General features: G+C 32.3%; 1 protein-coding gene and 1 long non-coding RNA gene across 2 annotated transcripts; both read right to left on the bottom strand.

Annotated features, from left to right (window-relative positions):
• Positions 1-328: 328 nt before the first annotated feature.
• LOC144999990 (uncharacterized) lies at positions 329-2,292 on the bottom strand. The gene is made up of 3 exons (XR_013661077.1): positions 1,471-2,292; positions 1,228-1,309; positions 329-626 (listed from the first exon to the last, which is right to left on the bottom strand). It is a non-coding gene; the product is annotated as an uncharacterized LOC144999990 (long non-coding RNA).
• A 1,972-nt stretch (positions 2,293-4,264) lies between these two features.
• Positions 4,265-5,763, bottom strand: LOC145003131 (uncharacterized). The gene is made up of 4 exons (XM_078962271.1): positions 5,570-5,763; positions 5,191-5,302; positions 4,849-5,074; positions 4,265-4,527 (listed from the first exon to the last, which is right to left on the bottom strand). The coding sequence occupies exons 1-4, from the start codon at positions 5,761-5,763 to the stop codon at positions 4,265-4,267; spliced, it is 795 nt and encodes a 264-aa protein (XP_078818397.1).
• Positions 5,764-21,237: the final 15,474 nt, after the last annotated feature.

The following is a 21,237-nucleotide window of genomic DNA, read 5'->3' as shown; positions in this document are numbered from 1 at the left end:
GATGGTGGTTTAGCAAATCAAGGGTTTAGGTTCGAATCTATTTGCTTTCCTAAAGATCAAGCCCCTGAAAAGACATCTTACATTTACTTTTTGACACTTGATATTTTCCTTTTGTAAGAGATCAACAAAATGCAACAAGCTTCTAACATATTAAGCTACACAAAAACATACATATACCCACCTTCATTAATAAAGTTAATAAGGTGACATCTATTTCTAAATAAAAAAATGACTAGGCTTAATACAGTATGTTTTATCTTCGACGGCTCAATTCCATGTCTGCCATATCCAATGATAACTCAAAGATGTTATAAAGTGGTCAACTATATTGATTAAAATGGAAACCAAAAGTATGTATATATGGTGAAATAAATACTACAACAATTTACCCATACTTTACTGCATTCCCTTATCAACATATTGGTTATATAAGCTAATGGTCATTATATATATTTATAGTTCCATCGTTGACGCATTTAATATCAATGTGTGTGCACATGCACACACATATATGTATAAAGGTTCGTTTTGTTGTCACCTCCATTACATAGTGAAAAATTGAAATCATAAAGAACCTTGGTAGTCATTTTATGTTCTTGTTCCAACATTACTTTAAACCTATGTACCTACATTAAAACTTATAAAGTTAGTTATCACATAAGCATTTCCTAAAAAATTGCAAAATTATTGTTTAATACACCATTATTTATACAAAAAAAAATGTTATTATTCCAACAATCTTTGAGTATCCAAGCTCACTGCTCCAAAGAGCATCAAATGTATATAAGGTACAAAGTGGCCCTCTAGGTGGCTGATATAAAAACCCAGTACCCATAAGGATTAAGAACTCGATCCATATGAGAATCAGAATTTTCACACCCACACAATGTGGCTCCTGGGATTAAAGGAACTAAAAGTTGATGATCTAGCTAAACACTTAAGATTACTAAAACATAGTTTTATAATCACTTCTTTACACACAAATATGAACATAAATTAGAAATCAAGAAAATAAAGAAAGCCTAAAAGTGATACAAAAAATACTATTCCTAGTGAAAAAGGGTCGTCGAATTTTGTCAAAGTTCATTTGCCAATTGCCACAAGTCTCCAATTCTCATAATCACTTCTTTACACACAAATATGAACGTAAATTATATTAATTATTTTTGTTTAACAATTTTTTTTAGTTGAATTTCCAGAAGTGAAATAGATACGCATTTTACTTACAAGGAAGATGTGGTTTTCCGTGTGGCCTTTTTTACAACCTTCACTCATTGTCTAGCTCTTGTAATCGACTCTTTTCATGTCACTGAATTAACATAAAACCTTATATAATCATATATTCCTAATGATTTTCTAATCCTCGCTAACATGGCCATCCAAGTAATAATTTATTAAAACCAAAATCATATCAATGAAAAATGAAAGTAATCCAAACTTCAAAATAATTTGAATAAAGAATGTACTCACCTCCTTTTAACCACAAGGGCACACAATAGAATGTCATGTGGGTTTCTTTTCCACTAAACTTACACCACCACAAATTAAACCCACCATGGAATCACACACACACACACAAACGTTCTTCTTTTCTTCCTCTATTTACTACTCCATCTTTCTTCACCTTCACCATTGATCTCATCGTAGCCTCATACACCAACTAGAGCTTCTTGTTTCTCTTTAATTTGTTTATTTTTAAAAGCGCTGGAAAATTATGACTCCGACAAGGCGACAACAGGGTCAGAACACCACCCTCTTTTGGAAGAACGCCAACCCAAACAACATGTTGGCTGTTGCTCATCGGAAATTATGTATTTGTGTCCATAGGAGCTCGTCGGAGCTCTCTCTCTCTCCGATATATCAGACCCACTTTCTCTCTCTGTAGATCTTCTTTCATCTTTCTACAATGTCGGAGAACCTTCACAAACACCGTAAGGACGAACAGCCCATTAACGTACACAGATTAACTTGCTGTAGATTGGCCGGAGATATTTAATTCAGCCGGGAACTTTTCCCCATTCCCAATCTTTCCCAAAAACCGATCACCGGGACTCCGGGAGAAGCTACCACTTCTTCCAACGTCTCGTTGAAACTTGCAAATCACTCTCTTTTTCTCTATGTTTCTAGCTTTATGCTTATAAGAAGATCATAAAGTTCCACTCTTTTTCCTATATTTTTCTGTCGAGTGAAAGGATTTAAGGTCGAAAGGGTAGGGCTTTTATGGCCAAGATCAGGTTCCTTCCGATAGTATCTCAAGTTGCAGGCTTGTTTTGGAGAAAAGAACACGTCTGATGCGCTGCAAAAGTGCAAATAGATACACGAATTTGATTCTTTCTTTCTTGTCTTTATACTTGAAGTTACAGTAATGGTCCATGCATTTATTTTCTTATTACTCATGCAACCCCAAGTCAAAATTTCTTTTCACGAGTGGTTTATAAAATGTTCCACTTTAGCACCCTTAACCTCCAACATATTTGCATTTGTATTATTTCAAATAAATTAGTTACCAATTTAGTTTATATTTAACACCCTTAAATTAATTTATATGTAAACCAAATGTTAGATATAAAATAAACCCTTAAAACTAGTTTTAATGTGGATAAACCTTTTTAATAATTTTGTTTTTTAATTGTAATTTAACTGTGAAATATCTAGCCCTAAATTCTAGGTGTTACAGATTAGACCGTTTGATAATAGGTTTATCGTTAAATAAAGAATATAAAAGATAATGTTAAAAGCAAATTTATAAAAAGTATATTATGTGGCTCTCATTTCATAATAAGTCAATATTTTCCTAATGGGCAAGAGCAATAGAAGTATATAACATTGTTACGTAAACATATATTGTACTATTTACTAATAAAATGAAGCAAAATCAGGTTTTACACATATTATATCTTAATCAAAGTCCTCAACCTTTCACGAAGTCAAAGGCTCTCGGTCAGAAAATATAACACAAGGATCAACCAAACAAAAATTTAATCCTTGATTTATTCAAAATTTGATAGAAATGGACAATGTTTTGTAGCTAGTCGGAAAGTTAGCTGGTAGCTAAAAATTTAGTATACAAAAATTAACGTTTTGTAAAAATTAATTGATAAAATATAAAATAAAATTTAAAAAAATATATTTTCTATAATTAATTAAAGTATATTTGAAAATTTTAAAAAACAAATAAAAGAACTCATGAAAAATTAGTTTAAGTAAAATTTTAAAATGTTAACTTATTAGCTATTTGTTTGTTCGTTAAGCATGTCGTTATGAAAAAAATTAATTAATTGTCGAACACAACCTTAGCGATAATCTTTAATCGGCCAAATTAAATTATTATCTAATTTTGTTTATTTTTTTATGTTAGGGTTATTAGATATAACATTAATTTGGGGGAGGGGTTTCTTTTTGTTCTTTCACATTTTTGCCACCAAACTTTTCCGTTTTTCGATTTTTGACACTTTATTTTGTTTTTTTTTTCATTTGTGCCCTTAGTTTCTTGTTGGCTACCTCGAACCAACTTCCCTTTTTGATTTTAGCGGTTCCACCGCCTTGCTGACCACCATCTTTATCGTCCAATGAAGTCTAGCGGTTTTGTAAAACGTACCGTCAAGAACGTTGCCCCTCCGTTTCATTTTCGTTTGTGCATATAAGATGCTACCAGATATACTCTCAATCAAATGGATTGTGTGAGTTTGGAGCGGATGGAAAATAAAATTCGTGAAATCGACTGGTAGTGGTGTGACCCAGAAAAAATCCTTCCTCCGAACCTTCGACCTTTTGATTTTCTCTTTCCTTATGTTTGCTAATTTTCATCTCTTCTTCGGTTATGCAAACAACGTCATGGTCCCAGATCCTCTTCTCCTATGTTATTCTTCATTTGTTTGAATCGACTGCTTGGAATCCATAATACACGACCATTTTTCTCTACTTTTCTTTTTAGTCTCAAGCCTAAGTATTGTTCGAAATCACTATGTTTTTCGGAATTTGGAAGCAACCATTGTCGAGTGCAAGGTATATGTGGTTGCTTGGAGAAAACGATTGGGAAGAATGATTCCAGTTACTTCTTATGCTTCTTTCTCTCAATTGAAGGTTTCTTACCCAAAGTTCTTGAAGATCAATCTCAATCTTCTCTCACTTTCATCTTTGAACAGTGGCGTATCAGGGATTTTGTGTTAGGGTAGGCCAAAAAATTTACAAAATATAAATGAGTAGCAAAATACTTAAATGATAACAAAATGTAACAATATACGTATTTTAAAAGTACATTTGTTTATTTAAGTTGCACACAACACTCTCTTATATCATTAAAATCATCTAAAATGGAGTGTATACTAAAAATCTTAGCGATATCTTTCTCGATGTAAAGAACCATATTATCAGCAATAAAATAATCATCCATTTTATTGTGCAGTCGATTCTTCATAATTTTCATGACAGAAAATGCACGTTCAGTAGTTGCAGTAGACACCGGTAGGGTCAACACAAGCTGTATCAACCTGTCAATAAGATAGTAATGACTCGATTTTCCTATCTCTACCAAACATTGACATACTTTAACAATAGATGACAACTTACCCAAAAATGGATGGTCATTCACATCAGCTTCAAAGTGTTTCAACTAAAATTTTAAAACATCTATTTCCTGTTATGTGAAATCAAGATAATAATTTTTTTTTGCAAGTTTGCAAATATAATCAATTGAAGTGTTTATATCCCTCTTTCGGATCCAAAGAAGCACTAATTCTAAAATCTCTACAACTCTTTCATTGAACCTTGTGTCAATTTCTTATAACTGAATATCAATTGTTTCATTAAATATATCAAAATGATAGTGATGCTTAATAGTAATATGACCTCCCTTTCTGTTGCTTCTCCCTTTAAAATAAGGATCTTTGAATTCTAGAATTTCAAAGTCATGTTGCTTACAAAACTCAATGACATCATCAAGAAAAGAGCCCCATTCATTATCTCTAAGGGTTTCAATCAATTTCTGTGTATGGGAGACCATTGTGATTGCACTTATGATGTCTTGAGACTTTTGTTGTAAATCTTGACAAAGAATATCAGTAATTCCCAAAATCTGTTTCACAATATGTAAAATGAAAACAAACTCAAAACATGTCATTCTTTTCAATGCAATACTAGCATCACCTTTTGTTTTATAATTAGAGCCTAATTTTTTATGTTTTCCAAAACTGTACAAGTTGGATTATACATCTGAAGAAGACTGCTAATAGAATTATAATGTGAGCTCCAGCGAGTGTCTCCAGCACACTTTAAAGTACCAATTTGATTAGCCCATTTACCACTTTTAATTTCACCAGATTTTAGCAATTATGCAATTTTAGCAGCTTGTAGCTCATCTTGGCGTTTACAAGAAGCACATACAACATTCACAATGAAAGATAAATTTTGGAAAAATTCATGTACATAGTCTACTTCTCTAGCTACTGCAACCAATGCAAGTTGTAACTAATGGGCCATACAATGTATATAATAAGCATATGGATAATCCTTAAGAAATAATGCTTGTAATCCCTTCCATTCACCACGTATATTGCTAGCTCCATCATACCCGTGTCCACGGAGATTCTCAATGGCAAGCTTGTAAGAAGTAAGAGTTGCACATATAGAAGAATACAGAGTGGAAGATGATGTATCTTTGACATGGACAAGATTAAAAAAATCGTTCTTGTATGTAACATTTTTTGTCAACATATCGAAGAACAATGGCCATTTGTTCTTTCTTACTTTCATCACTTGCCTCATCCATGATTATGAAATATTTAGAATCACAAATATCTTAAACTAACTTTTTTCTCACTTTCTAAGCAAAAACATGTAAAAATTCTTTTTGAACCTCAGGTGAAGTATATCTTTGCGTGGTCGGGTGCACTTTCTAAAACGACATCCGCAACCTCTTCATTATAAGGATCTACGTGTTTGATCAACTCAATGAAATTCCCACGATTTTTTGAAGCAATTTTATCATCATGTCCCCTAAAAGCAATCCCCTGAAATGAAAGAAAACAAACAACATCTATTGACGTTTTCACCCTGAGCCTATTATTTTCAATTTGATCAACAAATTATTTTTGCATCACTTTATCAATATTTATTGATTGATTCATCAAAGTATCACAAAATCGTACAACAATATTATGTTGAGAGTTTGGTCCATCTCCTATATGTTTCAAAAATGAACAATATTTCCCTTTAACTTTGTTCTAGTTTTTAAAACCCTCGATTGTAAATGCATCATGACCATTATGGCTATTTGATTACTCAAGAAAAAGATAGCAAAAAAAACAATATGCACTATCTTTAGTTTTAGAATACTCAAGCCAAGAAAATTTGGAATACTATTTAGACTGAAAGCGTTGCGGATGATTTTTTGACCCAGATGGAGGATATTTAGGCAACACAGGTGATGTGGCCTCGATCTTAAGCATGCTCGTCTGATTTCATCATTTATATTGGATGTATATTTCCATATAGGAGGACGTAGGCCAAGATCATGTTCAATGGAACAAAAGCTAGGATTTTCAACCGTCGAAGATTGTTCATGCTTCTTTGTTGCTGAAGATGGTAGATTGTTACCATCTTCTGAAGGTGGTTGAGGTTTCCTAATCGGTAATGATGATGATGCGTTTTTCTCTTCGCCTCTTGGTAAAACATTACGCATGAAAAATAAATCTGATCTTTTTTGTTTTGTTCCCATTACTCACCAAAATTCACTAATAAAAAAAAAATAAAAAATTAATTAATTAATTAATTACAAACAAAATATTATATTCTTATACAAAACTAGTTTATATAATATAATACAATAGCAAATATAATACAATTATTTAAATCATAGCAACAATTAACAACCTAATTTATAAAATACATACGAATACACAATAAAAGTGTAAAAATCAACATAAATTTCAATGCTAAATTAGTAAGAACTAAATCAATTAAAAATTATATCAGATAGAAATAAAACAAATAATTGTAATTAAGATAAAAAAACAAAATACGAAACATCGATATATATATACATATATATATATATATATATATATATATATATATATATATATATATATATATAATTGTAATTAAGAGATAATAAAAAAATGAGTATATGATGATCGATGAATGCTGATATTTATGAACATTATTTAAAGTGCCATAGAATATTGAGTAGGTTACAGTGAAAGTGAAATTGCTGGCGAAAAATATAATATGTGATACTAGAAAGGGTTTTTTATTTAAATGGGTGGGCACAAGAGTCCGAAAATTCATTTTATTTAATCGATATATATATATATATATATATATATATGTGTGTGTGTGTGTGTGTGTGTGTGTGAAACTTTGTGAGGGAAGGCCAAGGCCCACTATGCCTTCAATGTACCTACGTCCATGTCTTTGAAGTCGACAAGAAGGCTACATGGAAGGAAAACCACAAAAACTTAACAAATTTTGAACGACCGCTATAGTTTCGGGGGATTTTTAGGTAGGCGGTGGAAAGACAAAGAATTTGGATTGGAAGGAGTTGGAGATGGGATTTGGTTTCATTCCTCTTCGTGTGAATTTGGTTTTTTATTTTTCTAATTTCTGCTCTAATAGACGGTTTAAGGTGGATGATCTAGCACCGGTTTAGGTGAAAAATGGCGTTGTTACAGATTCATGAAGCTAATATGTGGCAAATGTTTTGTTTGTTTTTATTGATTCTTCAAATCCATAATAAGGTTTAGAAAATATTGAAGCAAATCCATAATTTGAATTCTTGATTCATAAATTAGGATATGGGTTATTGATTCTTTTCACAAATTATTCCATGATCATCTATCTATTTGTTAGCATGAACAAAAGTCAAAGTTCATTGTATGGTTTCATATGAAACGTATGGTCACATTGTACGCTTCTTATTAACAATTCACTCTCTTTGCTAGATCATTTGGTATTTAGCAAATATAAATTTTGACTATTCGGCTCTTTTCATTTCATATTTGCAATTGTAGGAGAGTCTTGAAAGTCTACCTAAATAGGAAGAGAAGCAGATGTTCAAACAGTATGTTTCTTTGCACTATTTTTTAATGAAATTCTTATAAATCCAAATTTTCTTTAGATTTTCTATTAAATCATCAGAATCTATGACCTAAATACCCCTACAGATTCATGGTAACCCATAAAAGTACCACTTTTCCTCATAAAAAGTAAGCTACGAATTTGGATTGAAGTTATGTCAAAAAAGGACATGTTGTGTTTTATTTTACTAATGTTTTTAAATATTATGGATAAAAGAGTTGACATGTTATATTTTTATAGGATAGAAGAATGTGAAAGGTGATGAGGCAAAATCATACGGTTAAAAAAGAAGCAGATTCAAAACATGAATCTTGAGGTACTGCCTGCAAGCCGTCAAAAAGAAGCATACATTTTGATTTTCTTTATAATTTTTTTTAAAGCGTATCATGTCTTGTATGATTTTTTTATTGCCTAATTATTTTGTGGCATTTCGTTCGCTGTAATAGGCCACAAAGACTCGAGTATTCTGTGAAGAATAATGCATAGAAGTTGTGATCATGGTGCTCTCATACTCGATATTCTATTTGAGTTTTGTCTCCTACTTCAATGTTCAACACTTTTCCATTACATTGTAATGACTTGGAAAGTAAAGCAACCTAAATAAGTTAAAGTGTATTGATTGTTAATATACTCTACGATCCCATCTTTGCATTATGTTCCAAGCCTATTGTTATTATTGCATCTTTTCCCTCTTCAACTTTTTATTAAGGTAAAATTTGATACTTTTGAAATCTTTGTTCTTGTATTCACATTTCAGTTCTTTCTTATCCATAGTCACTTTCGAGTTTATAATGTTGTCACTTGGATTAAGAGGCCATTTAACCCATAATAACAAAAAGTGGAAAGTTTTGTGAATTTAACCATTATGCCCCTACCTTAGAAAATTTCTACAAAAATCATCAGAAGTCGGAATTAGGATCCGTAAGCTCTTAAAGCTTAGAAATTGAGTCTACTTTGTGTAACGTCCCAAAAAATCAGGGGTTAAAATTTCATTTTTAATATAACTAAAACATTGATACCATTTAATTCAAACAATCAAATCATAGTCAATCAAATCATTTATTAGAGTTTATCCCAAAATCATTCATTGCGGAAATCATAGGTGTGTGCACCGCGATCAACCCGAGCTCTTCCTTTCCAAAACGATGATACCTGAAACCATAAACAAACTCGTAAGCATGAAGCTTACTGAGTTTCCCAGAGCATACCATTCACACAAACCACATATCACATATCCTGATAGCTATAAAAGCTACACACATATCATATATATTGTTAGCTATAAAAGGTACCATATATCACATAAGCCCTACATACATAAAATCTATAATAGTGCCATGGGCTACCCCACATGGTCTTTACCTAGGACTGTCATGGGCTCCCCACATGGTCTTACATCCAATTCCACGGGCTTCCCCCGGGGTCTTCCCTGCAAATACCATATATAACCAAATAGCATATCATGCATCACATAAATATCTACACATAACATGTACATAAACCTGTAAGGATGACGTGGGCTACCCCCAGGGTCTTATACCAGTGTGTCATGGGCTACCCCACATGGTCTTTACCTAGGACTGTCATGGGCTACCCCACATTGTCTTACATCCAATGCCATGGGCTACCCCACATGGTCTTCCATGTAAGTATCACAAAGACAACTAGCATATCACATAATTACCAATAACCACCTAGCAATAAGCTAACTATCTTATCATACAACATAAGATGGGTTGGCCTTGGTGCCTTAGACCCATTGGTATGGTGAGAAGAGTCACCTGCAACTGTCGGCTGAAGAAATAAGATCACGCTGCTCCAACCTCCGACGCGAACTCTTCCACTGGTCAACACCAAACAACTGAACTCAATAAATACCAATAGTTACCAAAATACCCCTGGAAGTCAACTGGTCAACTCTTGGTTAAAGTCAACCATCTAGGTCAACCGTACTCGCCGAGTCTGCCTACTGACTCGCCGAGTCTACTTACTGACTCGTCGAGTTCATACGCTTAGAGTCCTTCCATTCGCGACTCGAATCGCCGAGTCTACCGATTTCCGAGTCCAGTCCTGTCCAACTCACTGAGTCCCCACTCAACTCATTGATCCGAGTCTTAACTTGAAAGGTTTGGGGTTTCGCGACTTGACTCGCCAAGTCGAAGAACAAACTCACTGAGTCCAAGGCATTCTTCAACAGACTCACCGAGTTGTTCTTCCAACTCGTCGAGTCCCTGCCCATCTTCATCCAACTCGCCGACTCCACCCATGTGACTCGTCGAGTCGCTTCAGTTCTTAATCCATTCAGTGGCTTTTCGAGCCATGCAGGGCTCCAAATCATAGATCCATACTTCCAAAGTCCATTCCCCGCGTAAAGTTGCAAACTTTACGTATAACTAAGGAGATCTAGGCTCAAAACACTCTAGGACAAGGTTTTAAGACAACCATGCTTCACCTACACCCCCAAGACTGATACTTTATGACTTTCTAGGCCAGAATACACTTAGATCTGAAGTAGCAACTTCAGATCTGGGCTCTAACTCGAAATGGTTTAAGAACATGGCATAAGAGTCCCAAATCTCACAATCAAGATTAATTTACATGCAAAAGAGGGAAGGTAACGACTCTTTACCTTGAATTGCTCTGGAAAGGCCCTCAAACTCTGGATCTACTGCAAACCCTTGAATCCCCAATGGTTCCTTCCTTCCTTCTTCCTTCAAATCACCCAAAAATGGCAAGAAACTTGAATGAGCAATAATAAGGGCTTAGGGTTTCGGTTTCTGGATGAGAGAGGCTATATGGAACCCTAATGGAGAGAATAAGATGCTTAAATAGTGCCCAAAGTCTCGAATTTAGGGTTTCCCTCTTCAGACCGGACTCGCCGAGTCCATGAGGCCGACTCGCCAAGTTGGTCACTTACCCCATCCCCGGATCCCGCTCCGACTCGTCGAGTTCCTCCTTGGACTCGACGAGTTGACCCTTTGACTTAGGGTTTTCTTTCCTTTTTTGGTCTTTCTGATTCTGGGTGTTACACTTTGTCCTTAATTTTTTTCCTGACCTGATACTGATCCTAACTAGGGTGAAAGTATTCGTTCTTCCGGACCGGTCCGAAATAAATAACAATGATATGCAATTTTGTAAAAATCATGATAAATTGTAAAAAAATGTATGGACTTGTGTAAGTAATCCCTAAACAGGTATTGACCTGAACTTCATGACCATGGCTTCGTTTTCTGTTTTGGATGAGTTGAAGGAGGGCAAAACAACTGTTGAACAGGATGTAATTATGATGTGAGAAAAAACTAAAACTAAACATAAAAAACTCCAATCCATGCGTAGCATTAGGCGTGTGCAAAAAAACCGGTCCAGGAACTGAACCAGTCGCTGAACTTGAAACTGGTTTAGGCCTGAACAGGTTCACTTAAGAACCAAACCGCATATGAACTGAACCACCAGATTCGACCAATTCGCTCGTTTTACCCTTTAGACCGGTTTTTTTTAACCAGTTTGTTAAACCTGTTTTGAACCGATGATGAACCGGTTTGAACCGGTTTTCGAGAGTTACCATTTTTTTTGTCTTTTCCTAATGGCTATATAGCCGTTTGAGGTTGTTGAGGACCCGATTTTGGCTCTTTTTGACCATATTAACCATTCCTTACAGTATATATATATATATATATATATATATATATATATATATATATATATATATATATATATATATATGTATTAGATGTTTAGGTCTCAACTTTACCTTAACCATTTCTCAAAAAACTTCTCTTAGTTCAAAAAACCCTCTTAATTCAAACAATGGATTCGGCTTCCATTGGTGTTGGAGATTCATCAAACAATCCTACCGTTGTTAGCATCAAAGAAACAAATAGAAATCCGGCTATTTGGTGCAACTATGATTTGTGTGTAATGTCGAACAGTACAAAAAGAGCGTGATACAAGAAATGTGGTGCTTTTTTTAATGAAGATGAGAATTCGACCTTGAAAACTCATATGACCAAAAGATGTCCCGTGGTGAAATTTGGGTCGGGACATAATCAAACAACAATGGCGAATGATGCAACATTGTGGAGTTACGATTTGGCTAAAGTTCAAGACACGATGGCGAAGTTCGTGATTCAAGAATGTTTGTCTTTTGACCACTTCGACAACAAACGATTGACTTCACTCATCCAGGATACTCTCCAACCACGATATTGACATGTGAGTCGTACTTCTATTAGACGTGATTGTATTGAAATGTGGAAACTTGCAAAAAATGAATTGATTTTAGGATTTCAATCTTTAGAAACCGGTGTGAATTTAACTTGTGATGTTTGGATGGCTCCTCACGGTTCACCGGATGCGTACCTTTGTATTACCGCTCTTTGGATTAATCCAACTAATTGGGTAATGATGAAGCGTATGATTACGTTTGAATTGTTTAAGTACCCGCATACCGGTAGAAATTTATTTAAAATTTTAGATTGTGTGATCAAAACTTATAAACTTGAAGGAAAGATTTTTTCTATATCTTTTGATAATGCTTCAAACAACACCCTCGCGGTTGGACAACTAAAACTAAAATATAAACCAATTTGCGATGGTGTTTTTTTTCATAGTCGATGTGTTGCACATATCATTAATTTAGTTGTGCAAGATGGACTAACTAGCATTGAAACTATAAAAGATGGTTTCAAAGACATGCTAAAAGATATTTTTAGTTCTAGTAATGCTCGATATCATAATTATATGCAATTTTGTGTCGATGTGAATGCCCTCTTTTTAGGTCCGAATTGGAAAATTAATACCCGATGGAACTCTACTTGCAAAATGTTTGAATGTGTCTTACGTCAAAAAGATACTTTAAAAATGTTCCATGACAACCTTGCGGACCGTAATAAGGTTACAGCCTATCCGGAATCAAGTTTGGATACTATCAAACTTGTCACGGACATGCTTGATGTTTTTAAAAATGCAACTACTTTTTAATCGGGGGTTTATTATCCTACAAGTTGTTTAGTTTTAAACCAAAATTTTTTAGTGTGTGCGAAAATAAATGAGTTTGAAATGAGGAACACAATGTTTGCTAATATGATGAAAGCAAAGTTAAAAAAATATTTTCAAGAAATGCCTCCCATTATTACTTGTTTCGCCGCTTTGAATCTGGCTCTACATGTTGGGGGGTTGAGACTTTAATTGAAAATATTTGTTACGATTTGGGTTTATTGGATGATGACATGGATTATGCATCAAAGGAAGTTTCAAAATTTAACAAAGTTTTTCAAAACTTGTTTGAAGTTTATTTAACAAAATATGGTTTAACAAACATTCATGACATGATGCAAAATACGGGGGCATCCGGATCCACTTTTCACCAAAATAACGAAACAATTAGGCTTTATAATACATTGAGGAATGAAAATTCCAAACGAGCTCGATCTAACACCCCTAGTAGCGAGCTTGGAATGTACATTGGTTCCGATTTCTTGTCTCAAATGAGTATTTAAGAGTTTGAAAATTTTGATATTTTGGCTTGGTGGAAAGGAAAAGAAACCCAATTTCCGATTCTAGCCGCTATGGCTCGTGATCTACTAAGCTCCCAAGCTTCTACGGTAGCTTCGGAATCGGCTTTTTCTGTCAGTGGCAGGGTAATATCACCAAGAAGAACAAAACTAGCCCCTTTGTCGGTGGAAGTGTGCATTTGCTTGAAATACTACCTTGATGGCGTGGAACGGATACAAGACGTTGAAGTACTAGAAGGCACATCATTGCATGCCGAAACACAAGTACATGAGGAAGAAGTAGCGATCGGAATGTCGGTGTCACTCACCCTAGAAGAGATCGAGTATGACAAAGTATTACGCAACGACATGGCGGATAACGAATAAATATAATGATTATGTACTTGGAATGAAGACTACGACGACAACAATGTTTTATATTTGAAGATGTATTAGTTTGACAATTTGGATGTTTTGTGTTTTTATGTTTAAAGTTGTATTATGTATTTCCAATATAAAAAAATGAAAAAAGGTTGAAAATTGTTCCAAAAAAATGTGTTGATTCTTTGTACAAACAAAAGCAATAAACTTTTGTACATAATCATTATGTATTTCCTACTTTGAAGCATAAACTTTTTTTATGGTTAAACACAATCAAAAGTAATATAATCTTTAAATAAAATAAATAAAAATAAATAAATAAACATAATAAATCATTCCTATTTTACATTTATTAGCCCAAAAAAAATTAAAAAACCATTATATGTGAACGAGTTTTTGAACCTGTTTTTTGAACCAGTTTTATCTGAACCGGTTTCATTCAAATCGAACCGATTTATATATGTTCAGATTATTTTAGGGCTAGATCGGTTTCTGGATGAACCGGTTTTGACTACGTTGATCAGAACCGGTCCGATTCATAAAATAAACCGGTTTGTGCATGCGTATGCCTACGTAGCACGGTGAAACTTTCCTAGTTATACACAAGCGCAAGTTTACTTCTTGCCAACCTTTTAATTATTATATTATCTTTATCAACTTTTTTCATTGATTGCTTATGGGGTAGTGTTTTAGCATAATTCATTGGATAGGGACAATGTAAACAGTATATGGGTAATCGGTGAAAGGGATGGAGATGACTAGAGTGTGTCGGTGAACATGTATTTTCTATTTTAATATATTAAGCAACATTATAAGATCAACAAATATAATATCGATTTTATAAGGGCGTATACGAAGGAAAAAAAATCAACGATTTTAACGAGCCAAATCAAAAAGTACATTGATTATTTCACGATGTTTATCTTTATATCTTCTTTTTCTTATTTTGCATATAAAATATTATGCATAAATATAATTAGACATGTTAAGCATAAATATTATTTGATCAGATTTATATTACAACCGGTAGCTATCACAAAAATGATTAAGGACATATAATTTAAATTCAACAACATAGGATGTATCATGAAGATGTGTTCAACTCCAAGAAGGTGGTGATGGTTTAAGTTCCGACATTAACAAAATAAATAGTTTATAAGAAAATTTTACAGGGTATATGTATTAGCAGTTCTAAATAAATAACATAAATGCCTGACGTGAATGAAATATGTATGAGAGATATTATTATTTCGTGATATCAACTTTTTTGTGTATATTTTATCTCGTGATGAATAAGACAATATTTATAGAGAAAAATTTCATCAAATAACCAAATGGATGAGAGTGTCCGAAGCAAATAACCATCAAAAACACAATTTTATAAAATAACCACAATTTCCATAGAAATGGGCTCTACAGAAGTCCTTATGCTCTAAGAAACAAGAAAACTCTCCGAGGAAATGAGGTGACGAGAGAAAAAGACAAAAAAAAGAATTATAAAATTTTAATTCCGCAAATGGTGCATCGTTCTACAGAGATGCCATCTGTGGATCAGTTTTTCAGAAGAGTATCTATGAGGAATTGTTTTTTGCTAAAACATAGCCTAATAACGATTTTGGTATTTGTTTTTTTTCTAAATCTAACGAGATATCAACATTTAACAGATACCATTGATTCAAAATAACAATTTAAACTATAAAACTATGTTTCTAAGAAATAGACTCAAAAGTTAGCGAAGAAAATAAGCAATATTTTTAGCTAAAACAATTCATCAAAGGTACTTCTCTGAAGAACAAATCCGCAGAAGGGAACTCTATGGAACGATGCACCCTCTGCGCAATTAAAATTTATATATATTTTTTTCTTTTTCTCCTTCACGTCATTTCCTCGGAGAGCTTTTTTGTTCCTCAAAGCATAAAGACTTCCGCAGAGTCCTTCTCTGCGGAAGTCATGGTCATTGTATAAAATTGTGTTTTTCATTATCATTTGCTTCAAATACTCCACCCATCTTGGTTATTTGATGAATTTTTTTATAAACCTGATAAATAAGTTAATTCAAATGAAGATATGCAATATATATGCATCATATTCATTTGAAACCTATAAAATTTTCCATAATAACTATCATTCAAAAAAATTATCTCATGTCTTTTTTAATATTCAAATTAAGATAATATAAGTTATGCATATTAGGCTTTAACCGAATGATTTTTCATGTTCTAAAATTAATAACATACTAATGACTTTTAATTTTTTTATGTTGTACCAATATTAATAGTATATATAAATAAGATTTTTTTCACAAAAGATTTTCATTTGTTTGAAAGATTATTGATTCAAATAGGAAGACGTGAGCAAATAAATTTTATTGCATCAATGATTATTGTATTTGAATTTTTTTTTCTTGCGATAATATTTGAGATGAGAGGTAATACGAGAAAAAAAAATTTGTTAGGAAAAAAATAAGAGTTTTATGATTTTTCTCAATTTATCAAACATTTCTATAAATTCTTTTTGTATTCATTATGTTTTTAATACAAGTGTCATAATAGATGTTTGGGAATATGACTTATCAAGATAATTAACTTTTCGGTATGTTCATATCTGGGTAACAATCTTTTTTTTGTACATATGTAGGTAACAAACTTTTTGGAAGTGTTCACATATGACCATTATGACCTGCTATAGCAGGTTAAATCCTAGATGTGAACTCTTTCAATAAGTTTGTTACCTAGATGTGTACAAAAAAAATAGTTACCCAAATATGAACAAAATGAAAATTAAAAATTAAATTACATGAATGGTCCCTGTGGTTTGGGGGAATTTGTGGTTTTTGTCCCTAATTTATTTTTTTTAACTTAAATGGTCCCTACTATTTATTTTTATTGAGCGTTTGGTCCCCGTCTTACCTAAAAATACTATTGTGCCCTTATTAATTTATTTTTTTAATTAATTTTCTTATCTATGTGTTTATTTTATACATATTTAAAAAAATTAATAGACCACACAACACATATTTGTATCTCCTCGGATGATCTCTTCTGTTTATTTTTAATTAATTTTTTTTTAACTTGGATGATCCTTACTGTTTATTTTTGTTACGCGTTTGGTCTCTGTCTTATCTAAAAATACAATTTTTCCCTTATTAATTTTTTAAATTAATTTTCTTATTTATGTATTTATTTTTTATAAAAAAAATTAATATACCCCACATATATGTATCTTATCACCGTAAACCTGAAACCACATTTGAGAAATTTAATTTGAGTCTTACCATTCACCATCTCATCTCTGATCCTCCCCATCTTCTATTTCTTTTCCATCTTTAGTAACATCAACGTCTTCACCATCCTTTTTTTTTTGGTACTTCAACTCTGGAGAACCAACACCATAACCTACTATCTCTTCATATTTAGTGGGTTGTAGTGTTGTTTCGACGGAGTTGAAGGACCAAAAAAAGAAGTGATGATGAAGACGTCGATATCACTAAAGATGAAAAATAAATAGAAGTTGAGAATGATGAAAGATGGGATGGTGAGGAGATACAGATATGTGAGATCTAGTAATTTTTCTTAAACATATAAAGCATAAGTACATAAACAAGAAAATTAATTAAAAAAATTAATAAGGGCACAATAGTCTTTTTAGGTAAGACAGAGACCAAGTTCGTAACAAAATTAAATAGTAGGGACCATCCGAGTTAAAAAATTAAATTAATTAAAAAATAAATAGTAGGGATCATCCGAGGAGATACAAATATGTGTGGTATATTAATTTTTATAAATATGTAAAAAATAAACATAGATAAGAAAATTAATTAAAAAAATAAATTAATAAGGGCACAATAGTATTTTTAGGTAATATGGGGACAAAACGCGCAACAAAAATAAACAATAGGAACCATTTAAGTTTAAACAAATAACTTAGAGACCAAAACCACAAATTCCCCCAAACTGCAGGGACCATTCATGTAATTTAATTTTTACTTTTCGTTTTGTTCATATTTGGGTAACTATTTTTTTTGTACACATCTAGGTAATAAACTTGTTGAAAACGTTCACATTTAGGATTTAACCTGCTATAGCAGATCATAATGGTCATATGTGAACACTCTAAAAAAGTTTGTTACCTACATATGTACAAAAAAAAGATAGTTACCCAGATGTGAACATACCGAAAAGTTAATTACCTTGATAAGTCATATTCCCTAGATATTTTAAAGCTTTTAGGTTATTAAAAGGTGTACTATTTTTTTTATACATTTTATTATTCGGTGTATATGGAAAGCAACATATCTTTGTTTTTACGTTATATATAAGCATATTTACAGTTGTTCGTTACCTATAATTCTAAAAAGAAAATTTTCACAATGCATGTCTCAACGGGACTATAGTTATATTACCTTCTTTTTACCACTCTCATCGCTTTACATACTAAATCATTTTTTTTTCATATATATATATATATATATATATATATATATATATATATATATATATATATATATATATATATATATATATATATATATGGGTGGATCTAATGTAGAGCTCAAGGTAGCCCGGGATACCCTTGAAAATTTTTTCGGTAGTGTAACTCGTTTTAGCAAAATTTCGTTTTATATATATATATATATATATATATATATATATATATATATATATATGTTTCCCTTCACTTATAAACTCAAACAAACATGTGGTAGTGCTACCATATTAAAGTAGAGGTAGGGATGTCAACGGGGGCAAACGGGAGATGTAATAGGTGCCCCCGTCCCCGCCCCCGAAAACAGGTGTTGCCCTCGCCCCTGGTTACCTCCATCTCCCCCGGTCCCGCCCCCGTTCCCCCGGTTCCCCCGGCTTATGATTTTTTTTTTGCTAAATAATTGTTTTGTTTTTGGAAGAAAATACTATTTTTAGTAAATTTAAAAGCTTAAGACATAATCTTTTAGAAACTAAAAAATAAAAAATCCAACAATTCCAACAATCCAACAATCTTATAGTTCCAAGAATTGATGAAAATACATGTATATAAACAAATTGAATTTATTTAAAACTTCTAGATTCTATTATAGTTCTAGACAATTGACTTCTATTAAACACACTTCTAGATTTTATTACAGTTCTACATTCTATTACAGTTCTAAACTTCTATTACACTTCTAGATTTCTAGTTTGTGAAATTGATAGCAGCAAGCAACAAATTTAATTAAGACTGTGAATTGAATCTGAGAAGGAAAGACAAAGTAAATCTTAATTTGGACATTGATGGCAGTAACCTTAATCCTCACTAATGTTTGAGAAATTGAAATCAACAAGACTGAATAAATCTTAATTGAGAAATCGAAATCAGTCAAATGGTAGAATCGACTGTGAAATGGAGAAGGAAAGACAGAAACGCAAATGGAGAAGGAAAGACATTATCATGGAATGCAGAAGCGGTTGACAACGGCGACAGGAAGGAAGGAAGAAGTTGAAGTCAGAAACACTGAATAAACGGTAAACCTTAATAAACCTCGATGGTCGCCTACTCGCTTGTCGCCGGTCAGTCGGTCACCTGCCTACTCACCTGTCGCAGTCGGAGACTCGGAGTACACTACACTGTATAATCGTGTATAATCGGAAGGAAGGAGGAAGTTGAAGTCGTAAACTAGGCGTATCGTTATCGAGTACTGTCAATTTGTGAAGGGGGTGACTGACCGCTTACGAGAATGAGAATGAACGAGACGGATTGAGTGATCGACGGAATAAGGAAAGCCCCAATTTCCCGGTTGTATTTTAAATTATATATATTTTTTATATAAATATAAACGGGGCCCCCATGGGAGTACGGGACGGAAAATACTCACTCCCGCCCCCGGTCCCGAAAATAAACAGGAGTTAATATCACCCCCGCCCCCGCTCCCGCTCCCGATTTTTTTTAAAAATTAGTCCCGTACGGTATCGGGGTCCCACGGGAACGCGGTCCCGCGGGGGTTTTTGATATCCCTAATTAGAGGTACAAGGATCAAATCTCCCTCCTTACATGTTCTTATTTACCTTTTATTTTTATTTTCCCAGCTATTCTATCCCACATCGCCAAACACATGTAAATTTAGCAAATTTTGTCTATTATATTAACCTGTTATCTTCATGCTTTATTTGATATATACTTTGATTCTCACATCGATTCAAGTATCAAAAGATACTTCAACTTCATGTTTATATAACATGACTTTCGGTTATCTAAGGATTTGATTAAGGTTTAGATTTAAAACCGAAACCGAAGTACCCCGAAAAAAAAATTGGGTCATCCGAAATTTTTTTAAGATACCCCTTTACTTTGAACCTGGCCCCGCCACTATATATATATATATATATATATATATATATATATATATATATATATATATATATATATATATATATATATATATATATATATATATATATATATATATATATATATATATATATATATATATCTCAGATGAGTGGCATAAGTTAATAAAGTATTTTAACTATGGTTTAATGTTAAATAACTTTTAGTTGGAAATATGGACTTTTATATTAAAATAATATTTCAATGCAATTAACTAACTTTTTTTTTTTGAACTTTTATAGTTGTTTAATGATCTTAGTAAAAGGTTTAAGAGTTTTATTGTTAAAATAATAAATCAATGCAACTAAACAACTTTTTACTTATATATTTTGAGTTGTAGTTGGTTAAATTCATAGCTTATAAATTGAAATGTTATAATATAAACATAGCAATTCATTACAATACACAAACTAATTCCTAAGCTAAATCACTAATAAGTCTAAACCTGAAAATTTACACAATGTATATACTAACCACCTAATGTTTTTATTTCCTTATATTTACCATTGTCTCATGAAATTTAGTTATTCCTTATTTATTATGTTATTAAATTAACAAATTTTTATTATTTATGTCATGATTTAAAATATTTTACTAGCAATAAGTTTAAAAGATAATAGTTTTACCAAAATATATATATATATATATATATATATATATATATATATATATATATATATATATATATATATATATATATATATATATCATTCATGTATTATTTTATTTATATAAGTGTTAAAACAATGTTATTTTATACGAAATTAAGTTATATGGTCAAAAAAATATTTATTTTTTACAATGTTAACTTAATTTTGTTATTTGTTGACTCTTATAAACTAATATTTTTTAACTGTTTGGCCCTCCTTTCTATTTATTTATAATATAAATAATATAGTTTATGTTTAAAAAAGTACACAGGTTTTAT

This window comes from Lactuca saligna, chromosome 6, assembly GCF_052625555.1.
Source record: "Lactuca saligna cultivar CGN05327 chromosome 6, ASM5262555v1, whole genome shotgun sequence".
Lineage (NCBI taxonomy): Eukaryota > Viridiplantae > Streptophyta > Magnoliopsida > Asterales > Asteraceae > Lactuca > Lactuca saligna.
The sequence above is the reverse complement of the archived record's forward strand: the minus strand, read 5'-3'. Positions and strand labels throughout refer to the sequence as shown.